The following is a 23,979-nucleotide window of genomic DNA, read 5'->3' on the forward strand; positions in this document are numbered from 1 at the left end:
ATATAAATTCGGACTGGGATACGTGTGGCGGTGCAAGTGGATATGTAGAATGATAGATGTATATATGTGTATGTATTGGGTGTGTGGGTGTGTGTGGGGGGGGCGGTGCGGGCCTGGGTTTTGGCGGGGGTTGGATGGAGTGTGCATTGACCCCGCTTCCATTTCGGATAGCGGGGTCCAAACATTTCAGTGTTCTAACCCTAACCCTAACCGTTCGACCCCTTTATAAAGGTCCTGTTTGGGTGACACGAGTCCTTTGTGGAATTGGGGGGAGGGAGGGGCCCAAAAGCAGGAACAGTGATGGCCAGTGCATTAAACTCTGCCACCTATGGTGGCGGAGTTTCTATTTCTATTTCCCCTACCCAAATTAATGGATTGATTATGAAAATTGTATTTTAATCGGATGGAAGGATCAAAAGTGTCAAGAATATGAATAAACTGTTGAAATTCTTCCATGGAATGTGTCCAAATACCAAAAATGTCATCCAAATATCTCAAATATAGAAGGGGTTTCTTACTGCACCTATTTAAAGCGTTCTCTTCCCAGTCCGCCATGAAAATGTTTGCGTAGGCAAACCTCTTCCCCATTGCAGTCCCCTTAACTTGTAAATAAAAGTCCCCATTGAATTCGAAATAATTTTTTGTTAAATTTATTTCGAATAACTGTAAAATTTCTTCATCTGGTCTTTTTCTTGCAGGGTATCTATTAAACAGTTTCTTGACAGCTTTTAATCCAGCTTCCGTGTCAATATTTGTGTATAAACTGTCTATGTCAATAGTAAAGAAAAATTAATCTATCAGTATGTCCAAGTCCTTAATGATGCTGATGAAATGTTAAGTATCTTTTAGATAAGATGGATGTTTAACCGATAAGGGATTAAAAAAATAATCAATGAATTCTGCAGTTTGGTATGTCTCACTGCCACAATCGGCCACAATTGGCCTTCCTGGGGGAATCTTGAAAGGTATCGTCCACTTTTCTGGTTATTTGTGGATTTTAGGTAGGATATAAAAACGCCTAGGTCGTGGTTCCAATTCACCTTTTAAATAACGTAATTGTTTTTTATTAATCACTTTGTTTTTACATAATTTATTAAGAATGTCATGGACTATTGGTACTGTATCCAAATAAATTGGTTTGTCTAATTTTTTTATAATACATTTTATCATTCAATTGGCGATTAACTTCTAAGATATACTGATCTCTACCCAAAATCACAATAGAACTCCCTTTATCTGATGGCTTAATAATGTTTTTATTTTGAACCAATTCCTTCCAATATCTCTTCCTCCAATGACAAATTGGGATTTTCCATTTGAGTTCTAAAATGTTTGTTAAAATTCTTTTGATCCTCTCTTATTAAGGCATTAACCTCTGGGGGCAATTTATCAACTGGGGGTGACCATACAGACGTTGGCACAAATACTGGTGGTTTCCATTTATGATCCCTACTGTCAAAATAAGCTTCTAATTTTACCCTCCTGTGATAATTTTGAATATCGAAATTTTGAAATTGCTTTCTTTGATTTCTATACAGATTAATGGTGGGAACAAAGGTCAAGCCCCGATTCAACAAATTCCACTGTGCCTGTGATGGCTTGAAGTTGTCTGCCAAAACTATGACATTTTTGGAACCCTTAATCCCCTCCGCCACAGGGCTTATGGGGCCTTTAAGTTTAAATAAGAGGTCCAATGCTCCAGCATCTTCTGGGCGGTCTGTCTAGTCCAATGTATGTTGTCAGATTCTGTTTGAAAATACATATCGTTCAAGCCCACAATATATGGTATATTGTGTATGATGTTCCAATTGGCTTGAATTGGACTATATTACTTAAGTGCCTTGAGATGACAATTGTTGTAATCTGGCGCTTTATAAATAAAATTGAATTGAAACCTGTTGTTATTGTCATTGTAAACTGAACATCAACTTTTTGTGTTTGTCTTGAATGCATATGCCTTTACCAGCAGGCTGTTAAAAGAACAAAAATACTGTACTAAACAAAGCTGTCTGCCTACACAATACTGCTGGTCAAACATTGACCTGTTCGATAGTCGTGTTATAGATTTGTAGGAAACGATAGAGTTCATATCACAGTGACATACTTCAGTTTGACGATTAAAATCAGAGGCCAACAGTTATTCCCGGTTCGGTGATTTCTTGCATATAGAATAATTTTTCTCAGACTTCCGTGTCTTTAATGATAGTTAAACATTTCATGTCATTACAGAAGTTGGAAGTGTAAAAACAGATTTACATGACAAATGCCTGTCAGACAATAAAGTTGGTAAATCCACTGAGTAAAGAAGGCCTCCTTTTCACATCTCCTTAAGTGTCAAAGAACACAACAGTCAGTTTGATATATTTAAAAGTTCATCTGGAGACGGGTAAGGAAAAATAGATAAAAACATTTAAAAATTCTTCCATTGTGTTCATTGACCAATGACTTTGATGGAAATGTTGAATACATTACTGATCTGCTGAAAATATTTAAATATTTGATTCATATGTCTTTCTTAACCAGTTGTCATATATTTTCAATGCAAACACTCACCATCATATGAAACACCTAAGTTTCTAAGTGAGTGTGTTGTCTAACATTCTCAGCTGTGTATACTTAACAGTCTTTCACAACAGGTAAAGGTGATACTGAATATTTCACTTTTTGTCATCAAATCCCAACTTAACCTGAACAATAAAAACTGCCAAATAACTGAGACACTAGTCTGGTTTAGATTTACAGGTGACTCAATTAAAAAGCATTTCTAATTTTTAAAGAAATTGCTTGCACACGTTTCCATTGATTGAATTTCATAAAAACTCAAATTGGATGTCTGGTGACAGGGTGCCTTGTTCATGGTTATAATTCAGTGGAAATTATAGTTCTAACAGGAAACAACAATAACAAAAATACTGTGGTGCACATCCAACAAATGGAAAGACCTTTTCTTTAGAAATTGCTTTAATCCTTTTTGAATATCTGGCATATTATGTCTCGATGTCAGGCTATTTCCTGTGTGAACCTACACGTCTGGTTCAGACAGGAAACAGCAGGTGACTCTGTAAAGTGACTCTTTCTTATCAGGCGAGATCCACAAAGTTGTTTTGATTCGACTCAAATATACATCAAGTTTTTCAGAATAGAAAGAAACCTCCTTATGTCACATTTGTGAAGGTTGTATATAAGCTAAAATCTGAATGAGAATCAAAAACAGCAATGGAAACATGGCTATTGATGCATCTTATTCCTCTGTGCCACAAAGTTCCATAGTTCTCTTAAAAGTATTACACCCCATCAGAGTACCTCCGTGTGATATGTCCATGGTTTCAGTTACAGAGTTGTGCCCTGCTGCCACAAGAGTTTAGGATATACACTATATTGCCAAAAGTATTTACTCAGCCATCAAAATAATCCAATTCAGGTTTCTAATTACTTCCATGGCCACAGGTCTATAAATTCAAACACCTAGGCATGCAGACTGCTTCTACAAACATTTGTGAAAGAATGGGTCGCTCTCAGGAGCTCTGTGAATTCCAGCATGGTACCGTGATAGGATGCCACCTGTGCAACAAGTCGAGTCGTGAAATTTCCTCTGCTAAATATTCCACAGTCAACTGTCAGCAGTATCATAACAAAGTGGAGGTAATTGGGAATGACAGCGACTCAGCCACAGACTGGTAGGCCACATAAAATGATAAAGCGGGGTCAGCGGATGCTGAGGCACATAGTGCGCAGAGGTCGCCAACTTTCTGCAGAGTCAATCGCTACAGACCCTCAAACTTCATGTGGCCGTCAGATTAGCTCAAGAACAGTGATTAGAGAGCTTCATGGAACGGGTTTCCATGGCCGAGCATCTGCATCCAAGCCGTCCATCACCAAGTGCAATGCAAAGCGTCTAATGCAGTGGTGTAAAGCACGCCGCCACTGGACTCAAGCAGGGAGAGGAGGAGTCTGGGTTTGGCGGTTGCCAGGGGAACTGCACTAATTGTGCCAAGTGTAAAGTTTGGTGGAAGGGGGATTATGGTGTGGGACTGTTTTTCAGGAGCTGGGCTTGGCCCCTTAGTTCCAGTGAAAGGAACTCCGAATGCTTTGGCATGCCAAGAAAATTTGGCCAATTTCATTGAGTGGCCTGCACAGAGTCCTGACCTCAACCCTGTAGTACACCTTTGGGATGAATTAGAGCGGAGACTGAGAGCCAGGCCTTCTTGTCCAACATCAGTGTCTGACCTCACAAATGCACTTCTAGAAGAATAGTCAAAAATTCACTTAAACACACTCCTGAACCTTGTCGAAAGCTTGCCCAGAAGAGTTGAAGCAGTTATAGCTGCAAAGTGTGGGCTGGTGTCATATTAAACCCTATGGATTAAGAATGGGATGCCACTTAAGTATATATGCCTGTAAAGGCAGATGAACAAATACTTTTAGCAATATGGTGCAGTGTTTCTCAATCCTGGTCATCAAGGTACATCGCCCTGCATGTTTTCCATTTTCCCTGCTCCACAGCACACCTGATTCAAATGAATGGGTCAGATCTTTAAGCTCTGCAGAAGGCTGAGTACGACCCATTCATTCCCAGGGCGGTGTGCCTTGAGGACCATGATTGAGAAACAATGATATGGTGTATGTCACTGTGGATGCAGAGTTCTCACTTCTGCTAAGTAATAATCACACATTTTTATTTTGATTACTATAAACTGTAGGGTCACTACAATTTTCCAAAAGAAGATTTTATGTTTATTTTTAAAATATGGTGTTACTTCTTTTACGTAAGTGCTGGATAGTGTGATACTATCACTTTGTAAGATATCTATATGTTTCTTCCACCATTGATCCTTTAATGGGATTTAATGACAAAAAGAAAATACTAAGTAATTACAGCCTTATCCCTTGACTTTTGTCCATTTGTAAGAAAATCTTTGGTTTAAATACAACATAAAAAAATCCAGAGCAAGCAAAAAGCATAATTAAAACAATCATTTCATAAAATCACCAGTCAAAATACAGACAACACATTCTGTGGTTCAGAAGCCTTTGAGCAACAAATAACAAGTTTTTAATTGTTTTTTTTACGTGATTACCATGTGTTCCCTTGACCAGATGATGAGGTTTTTGCCTGACCTTCTCCAAAACAGGACATGCACACAACCTTACTGATTGATATCTAACTATCCAGTAGTACAATAACAATAAACTTACCAGGATTTCTGATTCAAGTCAGTTAGATGAACTGTCAGTAAAAATGACCAACTGATAAATGGCATGGGTTACAAATATGAAAGCTCTTGCAGTCTCAGCTAAGACTTACATTTATTTCTCACATTAACATGATAATTGGAGAAGACCAGATCTGGAGGAAAAAGAGAATAGAGACAAATAAATGTCTAACAGAAAATAAACAAAATAAATGTGCATCTGACTGCAGAAGAAGTGCACAAAAGTCCAGCTGATGAGACTGTAGGTCAATCACCTCACCTCATGTTGAAGGGAACGACAGGGTTTATAAGAAACTTGACCTGCCACCTCATGACATATGTCATCGTGTTATGTCAGCCGAGAAATATCTGCATATGAAGAAAACTTAAGAAACAACTGGGCAGCATTTATTGAAAACTGAATTTTGCTAAATGTTCAGAATGGGCATGAAGCCTTCCGCTTTAGGTTTCTGTGGCAGCCAGTGGCTGGAAATATTGAACATCTTAATGGAAGAATGGATTTTATAAAATATCAGTTAAATCAGGATGCTGATGTTCTGTTGGGAGACAAGAATGTAAAAGTGGAAAGAAGCTTACTTATATAACAGTGATTTGCCACAGCCCTCAAAATCCACTGTGTATCAGTTCATAAAACAGTGATTAAAAAGTGTATACTATTTATTTATCCCTTTCATAAAAATGTAGCAGGGTATTAACATTTTTAATCATAATTTATCAGGATGTTTTTTTGCATTGTGGCTGTAATGCAATGTGCAGTCTGTAGAGGGCACTACCTTAACGTTACACTGTTAACACTGTATTTCTTCACCACATCAGTTGTTTCTTTCCCAAAGGCTGCAAAAACATTTGAAACAGCAAAAGCAGTTATGGCAGGCAACAGCTGATGCTGGTTTCCAGAGATATTTGAAGTTAGATTGTGTGACCACATCAAATCAGCTGACGGAAACAAATTCTCTCCTCCCAACATAAGTCTATAAAGAGACATAAACCTGATGCAGAATAGTCAGTTGTACAAGTCCTGTGTAAGCTATGTGAGCTGTAAAAGATGTGTTATATATAGAGAGATAATTTTTTCAGGAAGCTTCTTAGGAAAAGTATTTAGTCATCAGGTTTGAATTACACCAGAATCAGGATATGACAAACCTTTTGTGGCTACCTCCTGTGGGTTTGAGATTAATATTAAACACATGTTCAGATTTCCAGTCAGATCTGTTTATAAGACAGTGACATGAATGCTCACATGCCTTCATAGAGTAGCATGCCATTGAATATTGTGAGTGGCTCAGAAGAGTAGGGTAATTTGCCAGTCACCAGGTCAATACACACTGTGTCCCGAGTCTGCAGAGGCAGGATGATGCTGAAGACAGCCAGAGAGCCTGGAGTGATTTTAGCCTCAGCCACAGGGTTGTTCTCCAGACCCTCAGGCTGATACCCTCCTGAGTCCACCCGGGCAATGCCAAAGTTTGACCTTGAAAGGACTGCCTCTATCTTTTCATTCTTATAACCTGTCAGCACAGCACTGAAGAAGTAATGTCCATCTACAGGGGCAGTGAAAATACCTGAAAGGGACACAGTTGAAACACAGTTGAAACACAGTTGAAACACAGTTGAATACTAAAATGACTCCAAACTAACAACTTTGTGATCTTTACAAACATCCTTCTACCTCACTTTCAAAAGTAAGAATAAAGGGCAAGCTTCCACGCTAAGCCAGAAAATGTATGTGTAACTAAACAAATGGAGGAAAATATGCCATAAAATATATCAATATATTGATTACATAATGCCTAAGTAAACCAGCAGTAAGGGTAAAAATGATAACATTCACTCAAACTGCTGTGTTCAGTGACTTGTTGAAGAAGTTGTCAACATACAGACAGGAATGGCTAGGAATGAAACTAATGATCCTCTCATTACCAAACATCATGCTCTACACATGGTGTTTCTGTCTGTCTTTTCCCCACTCCGAGACAACAGAATTACTTATTCCGACCCAACTGGGTAGAATGATTTATTATTCAGCAACTCATCTTCATGTGCTCACATTCATGCCTGTACACTTCTTGTGCGTCACCCTTACTCAATCCGTCTTGCAACAAGAACACAGATGGACAGCTCTTCACCGACTTAGACACAAACAATAGTTCCTATTCTTACGAGTTTTCACAAGTGATACACAGACTGTAGTATTGCTCACCTGTTCTTGGGTCGTAGAAGTTTCCCTCATTGACAAAGATTTCATTAAAAGCAATAGTTCCTGTATCGTCCATGGGGAGAGTGAGGGCAGCAGAAAATGATAGCCTGTGGGCATGAGCATCAACACCAGGAAGACCTGGAGACACACACAGAAATACTATGAACTCTGCACATTATGATTGATAATACATCACACTGAACAAACATGACTCTAATAGGATCATCTGTTTTAAGCCTAAAAGGTATACCCCTGTTTCACCTTTGGGACCTGTAACAGACAGAAATGTTGTTAGAAAAGGTGTAAAAAGAGAGGCTCAATGAAGAGGCGACAGTTTGTTTGGTTTAACATAACAAGATCTAAAACCCAAGAAATGTTCACTTCTTGCTTTTCACATTTCTCAAAACATTGTTAATTGAGCCTGAATTATGCTCAACTCTACGTCTTACATTTAAGATTTTGCAGTCTTCACTTAGAAAGTAGAGTAAGGATTAGGGCTTTCTTAGATAAACTGAAACATCTTTAAGTTAAATTCATCATGTGAGTTATATCGTTAGTATTTTTTGAGACATTTCTGAATTCTTTCAAATGAGAACTCAAAATTATAAAGTAACAAGATGTGCCTTCCTCTTCATAGATCTAATTCACTCATTCATTTAGTTTTTATTTAGTTTGGACAAAAGTTTGAGTAGGTTTGTTCTAAGTTTTGAATGCTGTTGCATAATCTCTCTCTTACCAGGCAGACCTCGGGCACCACTTTCACCTTGTCGTCCTTGAGGGCCAGGGGGGCCCCGGGGCCCTGGCTGCCCATTGAAGCCTCTTTCTCCTGGAGGTCCTGGAGGTCCAGGTAGGCCTATGTGATGATGCAAACAATAAACACAATGTGAAGACAGCTTCACTGACTTATATCATTTCACCTCACTTTATCTTAAAAGACATTACCGACAAAAACTCATGAATTTATTTACAGGTGCAATGGTTCAAACATTTTGTTGAAAACTTTCAGAGTTTCATAATTCTATCCAAAGTCTCGTAGTATTGCCCTCAATACCTCTATTTGTTTTTCATAAATAACTTGAAGCACAGTTAGACTGTCGGCAACTAGCAAAGCAGAATAAACCACTTTCATAATATTGCCAAAATTAGGAGCATCCCGTGTCAGAGTGATACAGAAAAACTGGTTTATACATTTATTATGACCTCTCTTTCTTCTGCTCTCTTTACTCTCCATGAACATATGACATTATTGTTGTCATTAACCCTCTCTCAGCAGGTATCTCTGGCCTGGTGTTACGCTGCTTGTTGCTCCTTTTCCCTGTCCTGTCAACCCCCAGCTGGTCCAGGCAGATGGCCGCCCTTCCTGGCTCTGATGGAGGTTTCTTCCCGTTAAAAGGGAGTTTTTTTTTCTCTCCACAGTCGCCTTGTGCAGCTCAGGATGGGGAATTGGATTGAAGAGAAGTTTCGGTGCAATCTGCGGGTTTCCTTAGCTACGCTACTTTTCTTAATTAGCTCTGTATGAACTGGGCTAATTTTCAATTTTATGAATTGGATTGTAATTGACTTGAATTGGACTGTATCTTTGAAGTGTCCTAAGATGACATTTGTTGTCATTTGGAGCTACATAAATAAAACTTAATTGAATTCAATTGAATTAAAGATAAGTTCAGTGAGTTTCAGTTTTTGTGGTAGTTGAGCAATGCATAAATGCATTTTCAATTAAAACATTTTTACGATTATCAAAGCTTGTGATTTACATACACCCTGAATGGGTCGCCGTGCATGATCACACTCACCCCTAAGATCAATTTACAATCACCAATTAAATTACTTTGTTTTCGGACTGTGGGAGAAAGCCAAAGAACCTGGAGAGAACCAACGCATGTAGAAAAGTATACATTGGAATGCTATTCTAAAGTAAGCGTGCCAATTGTCTCCTGCTAACGAGGAACAAACCTTCTGTGAAACAGATCAGAACCTGGCCAGAGGTGGCCACCTCAGCTCTGCAAGACTGTTTTGAGTGTACAGATTGGAATGTTTTCAGAGAGGCTGCCACTTCCAACCAACATGTCAACATAACCGAATACACCGATTCTGTGACCAGCTACAAATGCATGGAAGATGTATCTGTCACAAAAATCATCACCTCAAGGGCCAACGATAAACCCTGGTTTAACAGGGAGGTTCGTGAGCTTCTGAGAGCACGGAACACTGCCTTCTGGAGACAAGGATGCCCTCAGTGCAGCAAGGGCAAACCTAAACCGGGGCATGAGAGCAGCAAAGCGTGCCTATGGACAGAAAATCCAATCTCACTTCACTGACACAAAAGACTCAAGACGCTTATGGCAAGGCATCCAGACAGTAACTGGCTACAGGCCCACCCCTCTACCCTGCAAGGATAGCTCAGACTTTCTCAACTCACTCAATGTATTCTTCAGCCAGTTTGAAGAAAACCACACCACCACTCCAACAAAAGTCCCTCAATGCTAAGAAGTTGCAACACTGCAACTGGACCCAGCTGACGTGTGGAGAACCCTGGGAAAGGTGAATCCCAGGAAGGCTGCGGGCCCGGACAACATAACTGGGCGTGTGCTTAGAGACTGTTGAAACACTGACAGTCTAGGATGTATGCTCACAGTGTCTATGTTGTTGCTTGTTATATGTTATATGTTACTGTCTACTGTCTACCATGCCTGATATCTGATATCAATTGCACTTTATGTTCTAGTGTGTTGTAAGTCTCAATACAGTTATAGCTTAGTTGTATGTCAAATTTTAACTCGTATACATTTGGAGTTAAATAAATGAAATTTCAGTCTGCTTGCAATGTACTGTTGTAGAGCTTGATTGACAATAAAGTTCGCTTTGACTTTTTGACTTTGAAATAGAGAGCTTAATCGAGCCATCACTGTGTGGCCGAAGAACAACAACAAAAAAAGACAATGAAAGAGAACAGAGGAGTTAACAGCTTACCGGTAAGGCCAGGGAAAATATTCAGGTCTCGAAGCACCTGGTTCAGGCTCGAGTTCAGGCTCTTCATCCTGCTGTGGATGTTTTCCTGGTCCCTCTGAATAAATCCCAAAATGTCTTGATGATGAATGACGGACTCATTCATAACAGAAACACAAGACCACAAACTTCTCACATGTTGATTCAGTCCTGAACACAGAAAAAAGCAGAAAACCAGACATTTTATGAAACCAGAAATGTCATCTTGTGGGAAATATAACACGTAAAAAAGGACTTATCATTCCTTCTCGTGTAATGGGACCATACAACCAATAGCCTGAATAGTGATGTCTGCATTTAAAAAATTAGTTAATGATGTGGCAGCTTTCATGTATACACCCCTTTATTTCCTATCCTTATCTTAATGGGAAAACTTAAAATTAGGGAACAAGGCCACATATTCTTCAAGTAAAGTTAATTGAGGTTATATATGAAGTGAAAAGTAGAATTGTCTGATCATAGACCAGTACAATCATATGTCGTTTGTTTTACAAGGAGTGGCTCCCTTCATGGACATTAGAAAATAACGATTAATAGAAAGTAATTCAGATATAAACCACTTCTGCTCTGACAACTTTTATACACTGTTCTATACTACGATTTTCGAGTTAGAATATTCTCAGAAAGCCCCATCAAAAAAAAAAAACACACCTTCCTTGATTTTGTGGATGGAGTCAGAAACACCATCCAGCTTTCCACAGACTCCTTCCAACTTTGATAGCCTCTTCTCCAACCCATCTCCAGACCTCTTACAGTCTCCCATCTCCACCAGCAGCATGCTCTCGAACTGACGAACATCCCGATCCATCTTATCCAGACGGTCTCGGCTCTCCTCGATGTGCTCTGTCACTTCCTCCTGGATTTTGTCTAGCTCAGAGATGATCTTATCCTTGGTGTTTCCTGTCAGGGTTCATGAACCCATGAAAGGTGTGAACATTAGCTGGGTAATGTACAGTAATGAATGAAGATGGACAGTGTAACTGAGCTGGACCCACCAAGGTCAGTTATGGCACTGCCATGTTTGTGCACAGTATGTTCGAGACCCTTGAGGGTGTCGTTGATGGAGCTGAAAGTGAAGATGACCTCAGACAATTCCCTTTGAAGCGTCTTCAGCTGATTATTGTTGATGGAGCCTCCAATCACACTGTGGCCATCTAAAGGTTTTCCTGCATCCAGCCTTGGTCCGTGTCCACTGGGACCACCAGTGCCACTGGAACTGCCACCTATTCAGGGTTTAGTTTGTATACAACTTTCATTACAAATTCTTTTTAGTTAAAATTTTGCAGCTTATCATCATGCAAGGAGACTTTTTTTAATAACGGGAAACAAAATCACAAATTTGAAGCTTAAAAAAGTAAGTTGACTAAAAATAATATTTCTTTAATCTATTTTTAAGCTTACTAAATTATTGATTATCTTAGAAAATTCAGGTTGTGGGTTAGCTGTATTTTTATTTTCATGTCATATTTGTTGAAAAGATTCAAACTGGTGGAGTTTGATAGAGACAATTATTGAAGTAAAACTATGCTTGAAAGACAATAAGCAGGGAACTAAAGTCTGAAAGAACAAAATACACTAGTATGACATTGAACTTTGAGGATAATGTTACTATGGACAGATCAGTATTAACTCAATCCAGAAATATTAATCGAAGAACATTTGATTGATAGATCTGACCTGTGAACGTGTCATGGCTGGTCTTACATTGACTGATACATGACTGAACATCTTTTCGTAGCACACGGACTTCGTCTTGCAGGAGGGAGCACATATGGGAGCAGCTGTCTCCGTCCAGTCTTGTTTGGATACTGTTGATGTGGTTCTGCATTTTCACCAGTACATCCTGGGAACTGTTTTTCAGCCTCTGTAGCTCATCCTCTACTTTCCCACACACCTCACAATCTTTCCCCAGCAACTCCACCTCCGTAACGATTCGGTTAAATTGCTCTCCATGGTCACCGGTCAGAGACTTGATCTGACGAACATCATGACTTAGGTCCAAAACCTGGAAATTGTTTTACTAGTTAACAATCACATCACTTTAATTTCAGTGTCTTAAGAGACATCAGTTTGAAAACACTTCAATTAAATAATTTAACATCAAGTGGGTAAGTTATAATAATTCACAAATGTATTCTGTGATATGAAAATCTAAACAAAGAATGAAGATGAAGACAGCCCAACCAACAGTGTTTAAATGTTTTGACTGACTAAAGATCAGGCAACAGACAACCCCAGTTTGAATGTGGACAACTGGACTTCTTCTTCTTGGATCTTGAAGACGTTTCGTGTCTCATCCAAAAGGCTTCTTCATTTTTAAACTAGATGGTGGGGAGTATCAGTTTATAAGCAGAGAGGGTTGTTACAATTACATGTGTCATTGAACCCCCTGACCAATGTGCATGTCGATAGAGTCATTATCACCTCTGAATTGTCTACCTGCCTGAAAGGGAGTGTTTTGGTCACAGGATCGAAAGTGTGAATGGTTGTGAAAATGCCTGGGGAGGAGAGACAGTGCTGCATTGTAGCTGCTGACACATGTGACTGCAATGATCATGTCTGCTTATGAACTGATACTCATCACCATCTAGTTCAGAACTGAAGAAGCCTTTTGGATGAGGTGAAACATCTTCAAGAACCAAGAAGAAGTCCAGGTGCACTTATCCAAGCTCTTACGACTACCATGACCTGGATAACTGAGAACTGAGAACATCAGACAACATCTTAGTTGGGACAATAAGAGCCTCAACTAATGCAAATGTGTTTCTGGCAAAATGCAAAAATATTCATAAAGATATTTTTATCTTTTCATTACTCAGTATAATTTAAAGAAAGTGAGAATTGGACTTAAACACAATCACATTTAATGATTCAGGACCTCATAAAAAAATCTACCTTTCTCTCATCTTGTAACAGATATGTGCTTACCCTGTCATACATAGAGTCTCCGGACACTGACAGGTCTTTGAGTCGAGTGGTAAAATGTCGAATCTGATCCTCATTCGCTACTACTCTCCACTCAAGAGATTTCTCTGTTGTATCTCCAGTGGTTCCTCCCCCTCTTGCCCCCGCCCCACCTCCACCTGCTCTGACAACACCTTCTCCTCCCCTTGTAGGTCCACTGCCTCCTTCTATTCCAAAACTTCCTTTTTCATCTTTTTTGTCACCTCTTCCTCCTTTAGACTCGCCACAACCACACTCCTCAATTGTCCACTTCATGAGGGAAGTATTGAAGTAGTCCTTCAGGTTCTTCTCCAGGTATGAGCACCTCTGCTCAGTTTGCTGCACATTGCTGTTGATCCGCTGCTCCAGGTCTTGCAGCAGATTGTTCAGCCAATCCTTTGTCACCACACTATCTCTTCCAGTGCCAGCAGCCAAACCTTCCCCTCTGGATCCACTTTTGTTATTGCTGCTGCTGCCACCTGCTCCACTGAAGTCCTTGTCCAGACGGTTGAGTAAAACATCAAAGCTCTCTGAGGCCGAGCTGATTTTGCGTTCAGTATCACTGATGCGATTTTGGAGGTCATTAACAGTGTCACAGCATCCCTGTGAGCGCACCACTTTCTGGTGCAGCTCATTTTGGTCCTGCTGATAACGAGCATCCAAGGCATTTAGCTGCTTCTCCAGAGCTCGAATCCTCTCCCGGTCCTCCTGCTGCTGTTGGCGCAGATCTTCCACTCCGGCCTGAAAAAAAGACAGCACTGAATCAAATATTTCCAAATACAAACTTGTACACAGAGTTTAGCTACTGGCTTGAAAAAAATAAATAAAAGATAAATAACTTTTTAATGTTCATAGGTATTAACCTCCTTTGATTAAGACAAAGTTTAGAGATGTCCTCTATATGTCTGGTTTCTGTTTGAAGTTATGGTGTTGTAATTACACTATATCATAAAGAATAGAGGCAGACTGTAAGATATCAAATATTTTTCTCTAATGGACCTACAGGGAATAACTTGATATTTATGTTCACTGACTAAGAGACAGAAAAGTCAGTTTTCTTTTACATACCATCAGCATAGAATAATTAGAGTTCATCTTGTTAAGTAAAAGATACTGTCCCCTCTATGTTATTTGGATAATCAGCTCATTAAAGGATTGTGTCCTGATACCTGACAGGATGAGCAGGAAAGCGACACTCTCCTCTCTAGCTCTCTCAGGATCTCCTCCTTCAGTGAGTTCAGCTTCACTCTACTTAGTCCTCCTCCAGACACACTTCCATCCAGCTCATTACCTTTTCCGTTCACAAGATGGTTGTTAATGCTGACCAGGGTTTTATCGTGAGCCTGTTGGCGGGGATAATCATCAGACACAGTACAGCACAAAACATGAACAGATGATGTCTGATATACCAAGCACCCAAAGGTGCAGCTACCGCTAGAAGGAAAAAGAAAGCAAGAGACAGATTAAATAGGGACCTGCTTATATAGGCTCAGCCCATAAGCCCCAGATGCTGTCAGTCAGGTTATTGGCCTGAAGCTGACAACAGAAAGCACCTCAATAAAACACGATGTAACGATGGGTGCCCCAGTCAATGTGGACAAGGAAGTCAAGTCAAAATTCATTTCTATGGCATGTTTAAAGCAACATTAGTTGACCAAATCAGCAATAACTAAAATCATCAAAGAAGTAATAGGAGAGTGGTTGTCTTCTAAATTGAAATCTCCAAACCCTAGACATGTCTTAGTGTCCTTTGGCAAAACTCCAAAAGCAAACTTGCCCTAATTATGCTCACTGGTCTCTAACAGCACAGAAAGAAGAGCTGCACATATAGACCATATACTAACAGGTGGAGTAAAAAAAGAAAAACCTGAGTATCTTCCTGTCATCTAATTATTACAATGGCACCAGCCTTTGGGTCAGATATATTATACAGTAACTGAGCATTCTGTCATTAAAATCAGTGTGTTTGAAACTGAACAAATTAATAGCATAATAATTTGAGATATATTAACATGGGTCAAATTGTGATAAATCAACAGCTGAGTCCATGATTGCAAATCTTGTTGTATATTGCCAGTCCATAGTGGCCAGGATTTAACAAAATATATCAAAGGTAAAATATGAAAAGTGTCACAGGCAGCTAAGAGTCAACGATGCAGCCTGATTCCTTGTGTTCCAGATTCTTGACCATTGCGGTACTCAGTATTTTGATCCTTTGTCTGATCACTGAAGTCGAGCGTTTCTCCTTCAGAGTTTTCATTTGGTTAATGTTTTGTGTAGATTCTCAGCTTAGCTTTGACTAATTTTCATAGTCGATTTTGGTTTCCTCCTTTCGAGTGAGTTCTGTTGTAATGTTTCATAGCTCCTCTGTCATAGAAATGGATGCTTGATTTTTGTTCTTTGTCGAATTCTGTAGTTTCTCCAGTAGAAGGAGAGTTTTCTTTGTTCACCTCTTTAGAAGAGCGTTGTCAAATTTAAATAATAATCTTTTTATAGACCTTTCGTTTTCCTCCTAGAGTGGAGAGACAGTGCCTTAGACATTTTTCATAGTGTTTATTTCTCTGTCAGTTTATAAATAAACTATCTTATTCTGAAATTGATCCTGCGCCTGTGTCCTGCCGGTTTCTGACACATTCGGCATTATTGTTGTCATTAATTGTGTTTCTCTTTCTCAGCAGGTATCTCTGGCCTGGTGTTACGGTGCTTGTTATCCCCTCTTTCCTGTCCTCTCAGCCCTCAGCTGATCGAGGCAGATGGTTGCTCTTCCTGGTTCTGGTTCTGATGGAAGTTTCTTCCTGTTAAAATGGACATTTTTCTTTTCACCATCACAACGTGCATGTTCATGACGAGGGATTGGATTAAAGAGAAGATTCAGTGTGTTACAGTGTCTTCCTATGAAACTTGATTTATTTAACAAAACTAAAACAAAAGGCACAGCCAAGCTGATACTCCACAAAACTAAACTTGAGAAACAAAAACCTGCCAAATAACAAAACCCTGACTGAGACATTGAACATGTATAGAACATGAGATACAGAGAAGCACAAACCATGGATGAAATGACGGTGAGGATCTGACAATGACTGAGGGAAAACAGGGAGCTTAAATACTGTGAGGGGAAGTGATAAGTGAATGGATGCAGCTGAGAAGATTGAATACAGGTGAGTGAGTGGAACTGATGACTAGAACACAGAAACTAAGGAAGCTAAAAGCGAGAATGTGACTACTGACCCAAGTAAATGGCAAAAGCAAACATGAATGTAACCATTACAGACAACAAAAGACTAGTAGATACAGCCTGCAAAATACCATAAAAACCCTAAGAAGAAGAAACCAAATCCAGAAAACACAAAACATAAAAATCAAAAACAAAAATCCACAAAACCCTAACAATTATAGGTCCCTTTCAAATTAAATAACTATAGTAACAGAAATTTGGATGATTTCACTGCTTAGACAAAGCATTTTTTTAGGGTATGTTATGGCAGCAGATCTGATATCTAAGTCATTCTTGAAGCACTCTTGGAAAAATAAAGGACGCGTTATCTAGAAAAAAGCAAAAATACAAAAAATTTAAATAAACTATTCTCTTTCTACAATTTCTTGATATTATTTCCATTAAACATGGCAAGCGCGGTCAAAAAACTGTTGATCTATGCTTCTGAGATCCTTCTTTCGTATTGGAGTTCTTTGAGACTAGATGGTTTTATAGGAAGTAACGCTTTCATAATAAAAGTCTGAATTTCATAATACTTACCAACAAAACTTAAACTGATGTTTACCTCATTTACTGTTAATAACCAAATTTAAAGACAAGATATTTGAAAAAAAATAAATCTATTTAAACCTTATTTTTTGCTCTAACAGTGTAATTGCCATCTTCAGTCTTGCAGAAGACAGACTCACCTGAGTACGGTTGTCCAACTGATCAAGTTTGGTTTGAATACTATGAATTGTCTCCTTAATCTCTGGCTGAGCTGCATCTGCTGGGTTTCTTCCTCCTGAAGAAGGTCCTCCACCTCTGAGAGCTGGTTTGTTGGCCTCTTGCTGGAAGCGTTCATTCATGGTTGACTGAAGAGCCTGCAGGCTCTTTGTCAGGCTCTGGATCTTCTCCTCCAGCTGCCTCATCTTCTCACTATCCTGTTGACCTGTAAAGCAAGAAAGCAGCTCAACTGTTAAGTCCAATGTTAAGTTGTGAAGGATCAATAGAGAAATAGAAAACTCTTAATGAGCATTTCAAGGGTCCTATGGACAAAATTATATTAAAAAACTGGTCCCTTCCTGTTAATCAAGCCACTGACTCATGAGATGAGGAACAAATGTTTGTCTTCAGTGTTTCACCTTTCAGTGTATATTTCAAACTTCCATCCATCCATTTTCTATACCCGCTTAATCCAACTCAGGGTTGCAGAAGGCTGTGAGGCAACAGTGCTCACCACCACACTGGCATGTAGCCCTATTTAACACTTCACTTGGAATAATGTTTGTAAGCATCCAATTACCAAATATGAGGGTCCACTCACCCATGTATCCTCCTGTCTGTCCAGTTCCAGTCCTGCCTCCCCGGTAACCCCCTGTTTCTTGTCCAAAGCTTGTGTCCCCAGTCTGTCCAGTCTGAGGTCTGGTGATGGCAATCTGGGTTCCTGCTTCACTAATTGGACCATTGTTACAGTCCTCTCCCCTGTAACCTTGGCAACACTTCCACTCCATCTCTGTCACCATTTTATAAGCCACTTTGTAGCGTGGCCTCATGTAGGTCCGATAGCTGCAGAGACACCAGGATACCAGTATGACTCTGTTGTAGTAGTTTCAGTTGATATGACTGAAAATGACAACAGGAGTTTACTCACACCACTACTCGGCTGCACTGTCCACTCCCCCAGCTGCAAGGATGATAATCAGGCTTCACATAGGTTTCAACTCCATCCTCAACCACACAGCTCACAGTCTTTGTGACCACAAAAGCACACCAGTTCCTTTATAACACACAAATAAAAAAGAAATAAAAAAAAATGTAAAGAGCTGCTATTAATGCTTAAGTAATTAGTTGAATAAAACTCAAATGTGCTTCGGTTGCTCGTGGACAAACATTCTTTACCGTGATACCTGAACAGTCAGTTTTTCCTCTAAAAATGCAACCAGACAAAATTAATCCATCTGTTTGCTAAATGCACAGGAGAGTGTGGCAGGTATTTACAACGCATGCAATAATACAAGTTAAACTTTTATTAGTTGGATGATCCCAATGTATGTTTTCAGTTTTCTGTGGCTTGGCTGCAGCACAGAGTGAGGATGTCACTTGACCTTGACAGACTGATTACAAACAAAGGGTTTTTAAAGATTCACACTGAGACAATAGTCTTTTTTTCCGCACAGCTTATTTATGAAGAACAAATCAGCCGCAACATCAAACCCACTAACAGGTGAATAGAAAAACACTACTAATTCATTGCAATACATTCATTGTTCTGGCATTTATGTGGATGTTACTTTGGTACGCACCACCGACCAAAACACATATACCTGAGTGAGATACTTTCCACCAAGGAGGGCAATACACACTCCACACCATAAATCTGCTCAGGAACAGCAGAAGGAACACGACAACAAGCCTGAGAAGGCCATCAACAAAACCCCTCTCAGTCTGATTAGGCATCTTGTTTATGTTTATGTTTATGTATTTAGTGGACAGTGGGTGACAGTGTAGAGATAGAGTGCAGGTATAGAGGGAAGTACAGGATAAGTGCTAGGGTAGGAGATGCTCTCTGAAGAGCTGGGTCTTCAAGAGTTTCTTGATAGATAGACAGGGACGCCCCTGTTCTAAGGGCACTCGGTAGGTCATTCCACGTGGGAATGACAGATAGAGCTGGGTATCTTCAGCATAACATTGGTATGAGAAGCCATGTGATTGGATGATCTGTCCCAGTGAGGTGGTGTATATGGCTAAGGGAAGAGGTCCCAGTACTGAACCTTGGGGGACCCCTGTGTGAGGTGGTGCGCTGCAGAAGTGTGACCAGTGACCAGTGAGGTACGATTCAAACCAGGAGTGTGCTCTCCCTGTGATGCCCATGCTAGAGAGCATTGACAAAAGGATACTGTGGTTGACAGTGTCAAATGCAGCTGATAAGTCGAGCAGGATAAGTACAGAGGACTTAGCTGTCGCTCTGGCTTCTTTTAAGGCTTCTGTCACAGCCAACAGAGCCATTTCAGTGGAGTGTCCACTTTTAAACCCACATTGGTTTGGACCAAGGAGGTTGTTATGTGAGAGGTAATCGGTGACCTGCTTAAAGACCTTTTCAATGGTTTTCGACAGAAGCGGGAGGAGAGAGACCGGCCGATAGTTCTCCACGAGCTGGAGGGAGGGAAGGTTTCTTGAGCAGCGGTGTAACCCAAGCTTGTTTTAATGTGGTAGGAAATGTGCCCGATGTCAGTGAAGCATTAATCACATGCGTGACTGCTGCAGTTACAGTAGGAGCAATGGATTGGAAAAGATTAGTGGGAACAGGGTTCAGCGGGCATGTAGTAGGCAACTAAATGTGAGAAGTTTAGATACACAGCCCTCACTGAGAGGGGTGAATGAAGCAGATGCAGTAGGACTTCTGCATGCCGATTTTGTGGTACAAGGTTCAGATGTAGGCAGTTCAATAAACTGTTTATTTATAGCTGCCACTTTGTCAATAAAGAATGAGCCAAAGGTGTCTGCCGTCAGATTGGTAGCAGGTGGTGGCGGCGTAGGATTAAGTAGAATTTTGAAGGTGGAAAAAAGTTTCTGGGTGTAAGTAGTACTGTGAATCCTGTCAATGTAGAAAGACTTTTTTTGCATCATTGACACTGGATGAGAATGATGACAGTAGTGCCTGGAATTTGGTTAGATCTGAAGGATCTTTTGATTTGTGCCATTTCCTTTCGGCAGCTCCCCTCACAGGTTGATGTGCAAGTATTATCAAGCAAATATTCAAAATGCACTAGCACAAGTCTGGTCCACAGTGGCCCTACCCGCTGGACATCCTAGAGACAGACCCCACAGGACACCCCCGGATTTAATGCCTCGACAAGTCAGTCATGTTCTGGCTTCATGTGGAGGATTCTAAGCTAAGATGCTTTTCCCATGTCAGCAGGGCACAACACCAATAAAAACAGCTGCTCTTAGTATTTTCTATCATAATGCCCCAACAGCAGTAACATCTGAGATGCTACGCATTTTTTCTCTACGGTCCTCATTTCAAGCATCGCCACTCCTGGAAAAAAATGTTATTATTATCATTATAACACCATGGAGCTTAAGGAATTTTTAAGAGGTTTACTTCAAAGACAGCACTCTCTCACTTCAAATGTGTTAGTAATAACTCAAATTAAATAGTCATTAATTCCTGTCAGAAATATTTCTGTTCAGGTAAGAAATAAAGTTTGTATCGACACAGATGAATATTCTAATAAAATTTTATTTATAAAGCACATTTCAAACAACCACGTTAAATCAAAGTGCTGTACAGTGTGTGAAATACCTAAAATATTGTCAGGGCCTCAAACACAGGACACAAATGCAGGGTCGATTCAAAGTCAAGAATGTTTATTTATGTAAACAGCAGGTGGAGGATCTCCAAGCAGAGCAAATGAAAGGGCTGTGAAATCCTGAACACTCTCCTCAGTAAATATGTTTGAGGATGGTGCGGCTATGAAAAATTATCAAAATAAAAAAAACACAAAATAAATCTTCACGCTCTCCTATTGAGGCGGACTTAAACAAAAGACGCTCTCAAAAAACAGAGGCACTATGAAACTTAACAATTAACTATAAGCACAAAGATCTTTAAGAACAAAAACACAAAGTTGCTCCACTAGAGGAGGAACTATGAAACTTTAACATTAACGAACGCAAAGCTCCGCTAACGGAGGTGACTATGAAAAGGGTACTAAGCAAAATCACTACAAAAGAGAGAAACAAAACTGACTATGAAACTTACCATGAGCTAATCTATGTGAGGCTCATGGTAAGAGGCAACACACTGGCAACGAGACAAGGGAGACGCAGACTATTTGAACACATGAGGAACCAAGGGGAACAGGTGGAAACACTTTGGGAATCAGGGGAGACAATCAGACGCTTGACACAGGAAGAAGGGCAAGGTACCTGAAACGAGAGGGAAGTTAATATTTCAAAATAAAACAGGAAATGATGAGACAAGATATGAATCAAAGCATAAATCGTGACAGAAGGATTCTGCCAGCATGGACCCAGCAGAACTGTTTGATTTCCTGGAGTGGGTCAGAGTGATGGGAACTTTCAGGAAGACCAAGACCAGTCCCCTAAAGAGACTAAAGGTGTCAAACAGGATCCTCGAATTCTTCGAGGACAAACCTGTGCATCTTTTTTTCACAGACACGACACGCATTCTGGAGGAAGCCGAGAGGGTCAACCAGGCAGCCCTGGATGAAATCTTTGGGCGGAGCTCTTCATGGGAGGCATCCGGGGCTGCTTCCAGCCTCCCCGGTGTTGTCTTCTCTTATCTTGCCGTCCCCACAGCTCGCCGCCACGTCCAAGCCGGCTGCCGAGGCCCTGCCGCAGCACTCCGCTGACTCAGCCATGACCCCTACCAAGCCTGTTGCCACGACAAAGCCTGTTCTGGCGGTCAGGGTCCCTCCCTCCCATTCCAAATTGGGAACGTTTGGAAGCCATTCCTTGAGGGAGGGGCTGTGGGCATCGCAGAGAGTGGGCGCATCTTTGTCCTCGCCGTCACCTATGGAAGCCCAGGTGGGTGCATCTCCACCACTGCCCTCGCTGGTGGGAGCCCAGGCGGGCCCACGCCTATCCTCACCTTCGCCTATGGAAGCCCAGGTGGGTGCATCTCCACCACTGCCCTTGCTGGTGGGAGCCCAGGCGGGCCCATGGATGTCCTAGCCTCTTCTCGCTGCCCTGAAGGGGCATCCGGGCCGCCCACCAGACTGGACCCAGCACTAGGCCCTTCAAAGCCCCTCCCTCCCACCCTATTTTGGATGTCTGGTAGCCATCCTTGAGGGGGAGGCTCTGTCACAGTTTATGTTTTAATATTCTTATTTTCAGGTCATTTGTTATGTTTTCAGCTCATGTCACGTTAGGTTCACTCATGTCACCTGTTTTCCGTTTCACAGCTGCACATCATCACCAATCACTTCCCCACAGCATTTAGTTTCCAGGTTCAGTCACAGTCTTTGCAGAATCCTCACTTTCCCTTGCGTGTTCACACCTAGTAATGCTAAGTCTGCCTCATAGTACCATAGTCTTGTTTGTTTATTTTTCATAGACTCGTTTTGTCTTGGTTATTTTTGCCACAGTTAAATTTTTTGATATCCGGCCCTGCCACGGTTTTTGCCTTGCTCTTTGTTTGTGGAATAAACCTTTTTGATTTGAGAAGTTCTGCATCTGGGTCCTCCCTTCCTCCACCGTTTCCTGACAGATGTGTATGTATATATATACATATAATACATATAATACATATGTATTCAATTTCACATACATACATATAAAAACAACAACTGATTGGTGAAGTCCACACTTGCATAGTAGAAATGAATGACGAAAACAAGTGTGTTTTTAAAAGAGATTTAAAAACAGGAAGACAGGAAGCCTACTCATAGATCAAACACTACTTATTTCAAAGTTTTGGAGCTGTGACTGTAAAAGCCTGATCACATCTGAGCTTCAGCCTAGGTACCAGGACAACTAAGGTCAACTGATTAGAGGACCTCAGGGACCGAGAAGGAACATGACCCTGAATCAGGGGGGAAAATGCATCCTGTTGGTGCTTCTGATTACAGAAGGGGGCTGTGTGTCATGGGTTGTCAGTGTTATTTCAGCTTTATGGATGATCGAAAACATTTAAAGATAAAATCCAAACACTGCTCACAGTGATCCTGAAACACCTGCAGAGACTGAAGATAATTCAGATAAAACAATGAGTGAACAGAGTTATTTCTGTCTATTTCTGTTCTTCTTTAAGTTATGAGTCAAACATCCTGCAGGTCATCTGAAAGCTCGATTCTTTATATAAATGACACAATCCTTGTTCATGTGTGGGTTATTGTGGATAAAATCTCTCAAAACTGTTAGGCTAGTCAGTGGTGGAAGAACACAAGTGCAGAGAGCAGACTGGATGTGGAAACTTAACCAAAGGTTTAAATAAAATCTGAAACTAAAAGTGAAACTAAGTTGGGAAACCATAAACTAAACTTGGAAAGCAAAAAAACTAAATAACAGAACAGTCCAGACTGGGAGAAAAATCAGATGCCAAGGAACATAACTACAGAAGTGACCAAAGTTTAGAGAAATGACAAGGATCTGACAAAGACTGAGACAAAGGAGAATAAATAATGTGGGTAACAGAACTGAGGCATGACTGAGACTGCATTAGATAAATAAAAAATTAAAGCAAAAACAACAACTAAGGTAAATAAAAGAGAGCTGAGAAACAAAAAGGCACATCAAGAACAGACTGATACAGACAGAGAATAAATCCTATTTCCAACCCAGAACCCCAAAATACTGATAATACTCAGAATCAAAAGAAATCTAACCCAAAGTCACAAAATAAAACAGAAAACAAACAAAATAAAAGCGGAAAAAAACCACAATCCCTGACACAAACA

At 40.4% G+C, this 23,979-nt stretch overlaps 1 protein-coding gene across 2 annotated transcripts in view; it reads right to left on the reverse strand.

The window, feature by feature from the left end:
- Window positions 1-2,195: 2,195 nt before the first annotated feature.
- LOC140301375 (EMILIN-1-A-like) overlaps window positions 2,196-23,979 on the reverse strand; it is a 33,368-nt gene continuing 11,584 nt past the window's right edge. The window contains exons 2-14 of one of the 2 annotated variants that reach the window (XM_072379771.1): window positions 18,207-18,332; window positions 17,880-18,121; window positions 17,263-17,504; window positions 14,526-14,699; window positions 13,342-14,097; window positions 12,091-12,418; window positions 11,409-11,636; window positions 11,065-11,313; window positions 10,378-10,563; window positions 8,144-8,260; window positions 7,659-7,677; window positions 7,411-7,544; window positions 2,196-6,772 (exon numbers count right to left, since the gene is read on the reverse strand). In XM_072379771.1, coding sequence (XP_072235872.1) covers window positions 6,450-6,772; window positions 7,411-7,544; window positions 7,659-7,677; window positions 8,144-8,260; window positions 10,378-10,563; window positions 11,065-11,313; window positions 11,409-11,636; window positions 12,091-12,418; window positions 13,342-14,097; window positions 14,526-14,699; window positions 17,263-17,504; window positions 17,880-18,121; window positions 18,207-18,332 — 3,124 coding nt within the window. In that variant the 3' untranslated portion in view covers window positions 2,196-6,449. Of the gene's footprint in view, window positions 6,773-7,410; window positions 7,546-7,658; window positions 7,678-8,143; window positions 8,261-10,377; window positions 10,564-11,064; window positions 11,314-11,408; window positions 11,637-12,090; window positions 12,419-13,341; window positions 14,098-14,525; window positions 14,700-17,262; window positions 17,505-17,879; window positions 18,122-18,206; window positions 18,333-23,979 lie in introns of both variants that reach the window. The other variant, XM_072379772.1, reaches the window with a different exon arrangement.

The sequence above is a fragment of the Leuresthes tenuis genome, unplaced genomic scaffold (assembly GCF_036924035.1).
Source record: "Leuresthes tenuis unplaced genomic scaffold, fLeuTen1.0.hap1 SCAF_2, whole genome shotgun sequence".
NCBI classification, from domain to species: Eukaryota; Metazoa; Chordata; class Actinopteri; order Atheriniformes; family Atherinopsidae; genus Leuresthes; species Leuresthes tenuis.